Raw genomic sequence first — 11,460 nt, forward strand, 5'->3', positions numbered from 1 at the left:
CAAGCCACTTGTCACGGCAGGTCTTGTCGATTGACAGCCTTCCCGCTGGACAGAACCTCAAAATTAATTATAATTGTACCTGAGCCGTAAGGGTCACTGACCTGACCGTTTACCTCATAAGTTGAAAATTCCAATTTCCTTTAAAAAAAAATCATATTTGTACCAAGTTGGGTAAACGTTGTAAGTTACATCCATGAGGTGGCAGCACTGTTGCACATGTTCCAGATTATCAACGAACGAGACGACGTACGTAAAGTTTGATGAACTGACATCAGTAATTGTCATGGGGTGCAGGAGAGCAACACCGATACTCTCACTCTTTTTTTTTTAATTAAAAAATAGAGAAATAATATTTAATGTTGTGGAGGTGCTATATAAACTACAAATAAAATATGAATTTTTATCACTCGGATACGTGAGTTTGTTGCATAAACGTAATTAAAAAGAAAAATGAAATACCAGAAGTGCAACCATCAAGTGCATTTGAGTAACTCGGGGTCTAGATATTTATGAAGATTTAGCTGCAAATCAAGCTATCAAAAGTAACACCACAATTATTCTATTCAAACGACTAATATTCTGGATTTTTTTAAAAATAAAAGAGCACATTTCAGAGTTATTGATTTCAGTTATGTAGTTTAACTTTTAAACAAAGGAAAATTCTCAACAATCCCAAGTTTCTCACTAAATTGCAGTCGCGAATTCGAAAGTAGGAAAACGTAATTATTTTGTCATTTTGATTTAAATTAGCATAAAAATTGTTATTTTTTTATCATTGTTACAAATTATGTTTAGTTTAAACATATTTTTTATGTTAGATTTTGTACAGGAAGTTGTAAATAGTTCACCATTAAGATATCAGGTTGAAGCATCGCAGAATATTCAGTAATATTATTGATCCATTACAAATGTATCGTTAAGTGTCTATACATTGTTATAAGCCTACAGAATATTCAGTAATATTATTGATCCATTACAAATGTATCGTTAGTGTGTAAAACATTGTTATAAGCCTACAGAATATTTATAAACATTGTTCGATCCATTACAAATGCACCGTTAAGTGTCTATACATTGTTATAAGCCTACAGAATATTCAGTAATATTATTGATCCATTACAAATGTATCGTTAAGTGTGTAAAACATTGTTATAAGCCTACAGAATATTTATAAACATTGTTCGATCCATTACAAATGTATCGTTAAGTGTCTATACATTGTTATAAGCCTACAGAATATTTACAAACATTGTTCGATCCATTACAAATATACCGTTAAGTGTGTAAAACATTGTTACAAGCCTATATAATGTTTAGTAGTATTGTTAGTTAATTATACTTTTATCTGTATTTCTAATCATACCTCATTCAGACAAAAAAAATCCTCATTTTAGGAAGACGCACAAGTTCATCTTGACAGGTATGTTTCAGGTTTTTATACAAATTTTGTTTTTCTCTTTTAACTGAGAAAGGATAAAAAAAAATCTCAAGCCAGAGCCTTAAACGAATAAGTATTTCTTTTTATTGGGATAAAGATAATTCCAGTTTATTCACAGTGAAAACAGACAGAAGTATAATTAAATATACCTTCCAAAGTCGACGCTGTACTTGCACGTGGAATTATATATGTGTTTAACACGTGTTCATTGGCGTTTTCTTCTTCTTCTTCACGATTAACTTCCAAAATCACTCGGTAGAGGAACGTTACACAAGTAATACACTTATATTATAAATAACCAGTTGTTTTGTTTACCAGTTAGGATATTACCTAAGGTATTAGAAGTTTAAAACCAACATTTAGAAATATAGCACATACATATATAAATCTAGAACATTTATACTGCTGGTACGAAGAGAAAGGAAAAGAAAAAAAATTTCATAGTCAGGTTGATTTGTATCTTACATAATTGCAGGCACTCCACTCTGATATACAAAGTAAAGCTTGTGACGTTTTAAAGAACCATCACAGCTAAATGTGATAAGTTTAGATAGATGGTCACGTTATTTACCGAATATGTGATAACAGCAAACTAAGATAGTTTCCATGATATGGTCCCAACGTTAGGCCTATTAAAGATCGGCCATATTGTTGTTGTGCCCCCTTGTGGATAAATGATATCATAATTACGTATATTTCGACAATATTTCTTTGGATATGTTTACTAGAAAATGACGCTTAGATGATGAACAGTGTTTCTTTTATATGAATTATTTATCATCTAACGTTTACAATAAGATTTGCTAGCTCATACGTTCTTAGGGCTACGTTTACAATAAGATTTGCCAGCTCATACGTTGTTAGGGCTACGTTTACAATAAGATTCGCCAGCTCATACGTTCTTAGGGCTACGTTTACAATAAAATTTGCCAGCTCATACGTTGTTAGGGCTACGTTTACAATAAGATTTGCCAGCTCATACGTTCTTAGGGCTACGTTTACAATAAGGTTTACTAGCTCATACGTTGTTATGGCTACGTTTACAATAACATTTGCCAGCTCATACGTTGCTAGGGCTACGTTTACAATAAGATTTGCCAGCTCATACGTTGTTAGGGCTACGTTTACAATAAGGTTTGCTAGCTCATACGTTGTTAGGGCCACGTTTACAATAAGGTTTGCTAGCTCATACGTTGTTAGGGCTGCGTTTATAATAAGATTTTTTCTATTTCAAGATTGTTAGGGGTACGTTTACAATAAGATTTTTCCATTTCATGATTGTTAGGGGTACGTTTACAATAAGATTTTTCCATTTCAAGATTGTTAGGAGTTTATTAAAAATACGATTTTCTAGCTTATGCAATATGGAAATACGTGTATAACCAGATTTTCCAGGTTATGCATTGTTAGAATTCCGCTTGCAATAAGATTTTCTAACTTATACAATATAGGAATAAGTTTAAAACAAGATTTAACAGGCCATGCGTTGTTGGAACATGATTTAATAGGCCATGCCTTGTTGGAACAAGATGTAATAGGCCATGTATTTTTGGAACATGATTTAATAGGCCATGCGTTGTTGAAACAAGATTTAATAGTCCATGCGTTGTTGGAACTATGTTTGTAATAACATTTTGCATCTCATAAAGTGTTAGAAGTTTGTTTACAATAAGATCGTCCAGCTTATCCATTATTAGAAGTACGTTTACAATACAATTTTACACATCATAATTTGGTAGGACTATATACATGATAAGATAAATGTCTTCTTGATCAACATGAATACTAATCTAATTCACCCATTTCTTACAACTAGATATTAGACGTTACCAGTAATTTAACCAGATTACAACTAGATATTAGACGTTACCAGTAGTTTAACCAGATTACAACTAGAGATTAGACGTTACCAGTAATTTAACCAGATTACAACTAGATATTAGACGTTACCAGTAATTTAACCAGATTACAACTAGAGATTAGACGTTACCAGTTGTTTAACCAGATTACAACTAGATATTAGACGTTACCAGTAGTTTAACCAGATTACAACTAGATATTAGACGTTACCAGTAGTTTAACCAGATTACAACTAGATATTAGACGTTACCAGTAATTTAACCAGATTACAACTAGATATTAGACGTTACCAGTTGTTTGACCATATATCTAACCTCACAATTTCTGTAATAACCAGGTATCTAACCTCACCGTTTCTGTATTAACCAGGTATCTAACCTCACCGTTTCTGTAATAACCAGGTATCTAACCTCACCGTTTCTGTATTAACCAGGTATCTAACCTCACCGTTTCTGTAATAACCAGGTATCTAGCCTCATCGTTTCTGTATTAACCAGGTATCTAGCCTCACCGTTTCTGTAATAACCAGGTATCTAACCTCACCGTTTCTGTAATAACCATATATCTAACCTCACCGTTTCTGTATTAACCATATATCTAACCTCACCGTTTCTGTATTAACCAGGTATCTAACCTCACCGTTTCTGTATTAACCAGGTATCTAACCTCACAATTTCTGTAATAACCAGGTATCTAACCTCACAATTTCTGTAATAACCACATTACCAGGTATCTAGCCTCACCGTTTATTTAATAATTGGGTCCTCACTTTTTTGACATATAAACGAGTAACGATAACAGTAATATCCTAACAACCGGAGATCTTACTTTACAAGTTATTTTATTTTCCTTTTACTGTATCAGCCACGTTACACTATCATAGAAAGTAGAATCAGTCGCATCACCAGAGGTCTCCAATGAATACAAAAACAACCTTATAGTAGTCCTTAAAACTAGAGGGGGGGGGGCACACAGTAGATCACATAGCTCCGCCAAGCCACGCAGAGTTGATCATATTCGGCCCGCAAAAAATAGGATTGTTTGTTCGTATGTACGTCGTTATCAACGGACACGGACCATTTTTGTCAGGACAATGATATACCACATATGTCCACAAACGTTTCATCAAAATTCGACCATTTTTTGACTGAATTATAGAGCAGAAATCGGTCGCCATGCTAACAAAAATTAACCACTTCTAAGTTGAGTCATTGTTCAAATGTATACCAACTTACGTCCTAATCCATTCAGCCTTTTCTCGAGAAATCTTGAACAAACTAAATTCTGTTTTACCACAACCCTTACAACATAATTACTTGAATACTTCCTGCTTTAATACAACCTTTTGTTATGAAATATCGGGAATAAATTCTAATTTATCACAACTCGTGTAACAATTATATAACGGAATATTAATTTGTGACAGTCTTTTAAAAATAATCACTTTTATCACATTATAATCACGAAATAATTCTCACTTCACTACTGTCATATAATCATATGAATGACCGGTTCACTACTGTCATATAATCATATGAATGACCCACTACTACAGCTCATGTCATATAATCATATGAATGACCCACTACTACAGCTCCTGTCATATAATCATATGAATGACCCACTACTACAGCTCCTGTCATATAATCATATGAATGACCGGTTCACTACTGTCATATAATCATATGAATGACCCACTACTACAGCTCCTGTCATATAATCATATGAATGACCAGATCTTATCACATTGCTTTAATCTAACCCTTCTAATCATAGTATTAAATCCTACTCTGATCCAACCCATCTACTGAGATGAATAAATCTTAACCCCTTCTGATCACTGATAAAAACCTTAATTTAATATAACCTTTATTACCACAAATCTAAATCTTACTTTAACCTAATCCTTTTGATCACATGGCTAAACCTTGTTTTAACCTCAATCCTAAATCTTTTTTAATCTAACTCTTCTAATCACATGATTAAATCTTACTTTAATCCAATCCTTTTAATCACATGATTAAATCTTACTTTAATCCAATCCTTTTAATCACATGACTAAACCTTGTTTTAACCGCAAGCCTAAATCTTTTTTAATCTAACTCTTCTAATCACATGATTAAATCTTATTTTAATACAATCCTTTTAATCACATGACTAAACCTTGTTTTAACCTCAATCCTAAATCTTTTTTAATCTAACTCTTCTAATCACATGATTAAATCTTACTTTAATCACATGACTAAACCTTGTTTTAACCTCAATCCTAAATCATTTTTAATCACATGACTAAACCTTGCTTTTTCAAAACTCTTATAATTACTTAAACTAAATCGTATTTCATCATTATCTCTGATAAATGATCACACGAAGAGAAGCCTAGTTGGTATGCATGTTTATAACATAGATTTAAATTCACTTAACTAGGAATATGACTTTCAAAATCTGATAAATACAAAGCTCATTTTATAAAATAGGTTTTTGTAGTTTTTTTAATCATTTGTTTTTCACCAAGACGTTTTCAACAGTGGTCTGTACACACACATTTGACTGTGAACATTACGTTCTTAGAAACAATGTTTTCAGTTTCGCCGTCGGGATGACCACAACGAAAGGGCACTTTGACCGTAGTGGACAACTGAGGTTGACAACACTGGTACCCGGAACACATCCCACAAAACGTTGAACGATAAGCCCTGACACTGGTACAGTTTCCGTCGTCTGTGAGTTTGGCGGGAAAAGAACTTTTTACTGTACTCCGGCAGTGACGGTGGCGCTGTAAATAGGCGTAATTTATGTTAGAATCGTAACACTAGTTTTAAAGGGCAACACAAATATATATCATCTGTTTTTCCTTCCAGTGGCTCAGCGGTACGCCTAAAAGCTTATAATTCTAAACACCGGGGGTTTTGATCCCCCTGGTAGGCGCAGAACAAATTGCCACAATTTTTGCTTTGCTCTTAACAACAACAAAAAAAAAACAAAAAAAACGTAGTTTACTCAGTTATGGTATCGTCATAATCATAATTACAGGACCTCAGACACATCTTCCAACACTGAGAAACGCCTTTCACTATTTTCTTGCCAGATTATAGTCTCAGATATACAGGCAGCGGAAAAAAATGTTGTTGTTTTTTTTTTTTGGGGGGGGGGGGGCACCGACGTTTGAGGACACATTATTTGTTATGTTGAAACAGCGAATTTTCCTGCTAATTATACATAACTATCTATTTTCCGTTCAAAGGGACACTTCACTACTGAGTAAAAAGTTGGGGATACGTCTCCCCCTGGTTTCTCCATTAATTTTTTTTTATTGACGACAGTTCGTGTACCAAGTCCGATGTTTCTCAAGTATCGCACTGAAAAAGTTGTCTGTATACTGCAGATTTAGGTGGACAGCGGCAAGTCTTCGGATTTACCATGCTAAAATCAGGGGTTCGATTCCCCTCGGTGGACACAGCAGATAGCCCGATGTGGCTTTGCTATAAGAAAAAAAACACACACGTACCAATTGGGTCATTGGAGGGGGGGGGGGCGAGCTGACAGTACTGAAAGCTTTTGATATATTCAATATGGCGGCTATAATTTTGTGTAATAATAATTGTAATTTTTTATATGCTTTTGTGTTACCTTAAGCAACTACTGTTTAAATTCGTTCAGCCTACAGACACTTTTTATATACCGATTGGATTACTATAATTATTTATGTCCAACTTGTTTCAAAAGTTGAAAATAAAACGCATTACGATAAACCAAGCAATAGAATAAATGTAAAATAAACACACACACACACAAAAAGAGTCCCACTTCTTATAATAGAATTAAAACACGGTAAACGAAAAAAAAGAATTTACTTACATGTAAGTAATAAATAAGTAAGTAAAAACTTGAAAATGTACCCTCATTCGGCCATGACGAATCGCTGTGCTTTCGCCTGTTTCCATGGGGACGGTCTCACAAGGCCGCAGCTGACACAACCTTGTGTCCCTCCGCGGCAAGCAGTCGTTGTTGTCATTTGTCATCCTGTATGATATTCCTACTCCACACGTCACTGAGCACGTGCTCCATGGCGAGAAGTGTCGGATACAGCCACCTATCTTTTCTGAATCGGAAGGAATTCAAGCTGTTTAGTTCACAGTTTGATTTTGTTGCTTATTTCAGATCACTTGATAGCTTGCCCATAAATTCAACTACAATTCGTTATACGGGAAACTACACTCGGTACAGTATGTGAGGCAAACCAATCTACAACAAAAGATACGAGTGCTTTCGAAGGGTGGCTCTTTCCTCTACAGAGGGCAAATTGATTAGTATAAACATAGTATAAAGAAGATGAGTTTTTCTTTCACGTTCATTTTAAATCACACGTTCAAGGTTTTAGCCGAGAGTGCGGTAATGAGTGACTCAATCTTAGTTTAACTCAACCCGTCTAATCACGTGACTAAAATCTTAGTTTAACTCAACCCGTCTAATCACGTGACTCAATCTTAGTTTAACTCAACCCGTCTAATCACGTGACTCAATCTTAGTTTAACTCAACCCGTCTAATCACGTGACTAAAATCTTAGTTTACCTCAACCCGTCTAATCGCGTGACTAACTCTTACTTTAACCCAACTCGTCTAATCGCTTGACTAAGTCTTACTTTAACCCAACTCGTCTAATCGCTTGACTAAATCTTTAACCCAACTCGTCTAATCGCGTGACTAAATCTTTAACCCAACTCGTCTAATCGCGTGACTAAATCTTTAACCCAACTCGTCTAATCGCTTGACTAAATCTTTAACCCAACTCGTATAAGCACGTGACTAAATCTTACTTTAACCCAACTCGTCTAATCGCGTGACTAAATCTTACTTTAACCCAACTCGTCTAATCGCGTGACTAAGTCTTTAACCCAACTCGTCTAATCGCGTGACTAAATTTTTTTAACAAACTACTTTTTCAGTTAAAACATTAAACACTTTATATAAATACCTTATCCTTTCAGTGAATGTTAAATTAATACTTTAACGGCAGAGTTCAATGTTTGAGACATTTATCAAATTATTATGGAATTAACAGGAAGTTTTAATGGTTAATGGAAATTTAAAACATCACTGCAGAAATGCTGAAAATGACACAATTTCATATAGAATTATTTAGTTAACATCATTGTAGACATTTTGGCAATAAAGATTGGAAAAAAAACTGCCTTTTCTCTCTAGATAATTAGAAAAAAAAATATTTCAGCTAACGTTTCGCCACTGGGGCTTCAATAGACCAGTAGTACAAGAACTTTTAACTAAACAGTTCATGTATTACTAGCCCTGGTAATGGCGAAACGTTGGCTGTAACAAAACGGTTTATCATTATTACTGCCCCCCAGTGGCACAGCGGTATATCTGCAGACTTACAACGCTAGAAACCGAGTTTCGATACCCGTGGTGGGCAGAGCACAGATAGCCCATTGTGTAGCTTTGTGCAACATTATTACCACCTGGAGAGTAGAGGTCGTATTTTTTTTTAAACCATAATTGCCATAATATGAAAGCACTGTTCGAAAAACTTTTTCAGGAAACATTTTTTTCGATATTTTAGTAGCGTGTGAATTGAACGTGCAGTTGTTGTATCTTTGATTTGCAGAAGACAAAAGAACACCCTGAAGCCTTACCTTCGTTCGGTTCACATAACCACTCTTTACAGCACGCTCCAGTTATTCGTACAAGTTGAGGGTTTCGGCATTTGGGGGAAGGGCGGATGTTCTCGTGAGGACACAGGGACACACACCCGTACGATCCATTTTGGCACGTGCACTTGGTTTTACAGTCCAGCTTAAAAGTCTCTCCATCTGCGTAGGACACGCCGCCTACTTGACAACCAATTTCCTTCCGAGCTGGAAAGTATATACATATAAAAAAAACGTAAAGATGTAAACATCTTGAGATTTCTGTATAAAATTCCATTGGATTTTTATATATAGTAATCTCAAGGGATTGTATACATGCTAGCCCCAAGTAGCTTTTCTGGACCTTAGGATTTCTGTGTAGAGGTCCCATGGGTTTTAAGTGTCTGATATTCTATCTCAGTAAACTAAAAACAAAAAAAACACGTTAGTATGTTAGATTTAATTTTTTTAAATATATATATAAACTTACACTTGTTTGTAAATTATATAACAAGTTATTTTATAGGCATTTACACTTACTTCTAAACTTTCTACAATTAGGCCTACAAAAAAAGCTACACAATGAAATAAGTGCACTTCTTCTACCGCGGAGAATCGAACCCCGGATTTTACTGTTTTAAGTCCGTAAACTTGCCGCTTGTTAAGGTATCTAACATGATACCGTTTATTATATTTTTTTTTGCCAAACTTTCTACCTTTACAAACTTAAGAAGTTTTAGGGGGGCGGGGGGACTTGCGTGGTCTAGTAGTTAGGGCGCTCGAATCGCAATTTGCGGGTTGCCGGATCGAAACCCGTCGTCGAACGTTATAATGTGGCGGTCAATATCAGTGTTCCTTAGTAAAAAGTAGCCCAACAGTTGACGGTGGTTGGTACAAACTGACCACCTTCCTTCCAGTCTATCATTTCTGAAGTAAGAACGGACAACGTAGCTGACCCTCAAGCTAGCTTTACACAAATGCACAAAATTCAACGTACGTTCTCTCTGGTCAGCAGTTCCCAACCATAAATACAAAATACAAGTTATTATTTGACCAATGAAAGATATGACAGTATTAAATGAATTTAATATATATATTCCCACGCTTTGTAACTGCTTCTATCTCTAAATTACCGCTGGTACAAAACCAAGAGTTTCCAAGAATATAAACACAGGAAGGTTACCATAGTAAAAGCACGAAGTTACCGTTACATATTCCTGTCGTATCGAGCGGGGCCTGGTAGAAACACTTCAGGTTTCGGTTGTCGTCGCATACGTTCACCTTGTCGCACACGTCTCCTTGTTGGCGGGCGCAAACAGGACAGCAGCCACATCCGTCGGTGACGATCGCGACACCCTCTGGACAGATGGGATTACCCGATGGACAGTGACATGGGTAAGAACACCGACCTCTGACCTGCGTAGAGAATTGCATACGAGAATGAATATTAATGATCCTGGAAAAGAAAATAAAGTCTACACGTTATACGAACATAAAACTGACTTTATGCTGGGATCAACCAGCCTGTTAAGTCTACTCGTTATACGAACATAAAACTGACTTTATGCTGGGATCAACCAGCCTATCAAGTCTACACGTTATACGAACATAAAACTGACTTTATGCTGGAATCAACCAGCCTGTTAAGTCTACTCGTTATACGAACATAAAACTGACTTTATGCTGGGATCAACCAGCCTATCAAGTCGGTGGAGGATGTTTAATACCGACGTTTTTCTGACTTCACTGTAAGATAAACCAACCTATCCATGCACGTCGGTAGAAGAGGTTTAATACTGACATTTTACTGACTTCACTGTAAGATAAACCAACCTATCCACGTGAATATAGAAGGTTTAATACTGACGTTTTCCTGACTTCACTGTAAGATAAACCAATCTATTCATGCACATGGGTAGAGAGGTTTAATACCGACATTTTACTGACTTCACTGTAAGATAAACCAACCTATACACGTGAATATAGAAGGTTTAATACCAAGGTTCTAGCTCAGTATGTACATATATACACACACAAAGTTAATTTTCCACTTAATTTTTCCTAATTCTTCTCATTATTCTGGTTTAATCTGATGAACTTTCCTATATTAGAAGACTCGGATACCTAATGAATGATACTTCTCTAACCAATTACCGTGTGAGCATCACCAGTTTTCTGTTAATGCTCTAATTATTAACATTCTTAGTTTTCCTGTAAGCAATGTTAATGTTTCCCTACTTATGGAAAGCACTGGATATTAGAGAGGATGTCATATGGAAGCGTCGTATTGTGAGATATTTACATTTCAGTAATATTTAAATGTACATTCTTTGCTCTGCTATTCTAAATTGTGAGTAATAAAGAACAAATCTTTTTACGAACACCACGAGTAACAATTATCTGAGGAATAGGTACATAATGAACATATTAAACCCGCTTGTTGAATGTACATAATGAACATATTAAACCCGCTTGTTGAATGTACATAATGAACATATTAAACCCGCTTGTTGAAT

General features: G+C 35.4%; 1 protein-coding gene across 3 annotated transcripts in view; it reads right to left on the bottom strand.

Annotated features, from left to right (window-relative positions):
- Nucleotides 1-1,529: 1,529 nt before the first annotated feature.
- The window catches only part of LOC106473201 (connective tissue growth factor-like), an 11,933-nt gene continuing 2,002 nt past the window's right edge, over nucleotides 1,530-11,460 (bottom strand). Inside the window, exons 2-6 of one of the 3 annotated variants that reach the window (XR_002613612.1) lie at nucleotides 10,150-10,360; nucleotides 8,951-9,172; nucleotides 7,198-7,400; nucleotides 5,473-6,074; nucleotides 1,530-5,236 (exon numbers count right to left, since the gene is read on the bottom strand). Coding sequence is in view for 1 of the 3 variants with exons in the window: in XM_022401687.1 (XP_022257395.1) it covers nucleotides 5,820-6,074; nucleotides 7,198-7,400; nucleotides 8,951-9,172; nucleotides 10,150-10,360 (891 nt within the window). In the remaining 2 variants the exon portion in view is untranslated. Of the gene's footprint in view, nucleotides 6,075-7,197; nucleotides 7,401-8,950; nucleotides 9,173-10,149; nucleotides 10,361-11,460 lie in introns of all 3 variants that reach the window. The other 2 variants (XR_002613611.1, XM_022401687.1) reach the window with 2 other exon arrangements.

This window comes from Limulus polyphemus, unplaced genomic scaffold (assembly GCF_000517525.1).
Source record: "Limulus polyphemus unplaced genomic scaffold, Limulus_polyphemus-2.1.2 Scaffold5965, whole genome shotgun sequence".
Classification (NCBI taxonomy): Eukaryota; Metazoa; Arthropoda; class Merostomata; order Xiphosura; family Limulidae; genus Limulus; species Limulus polyphemus.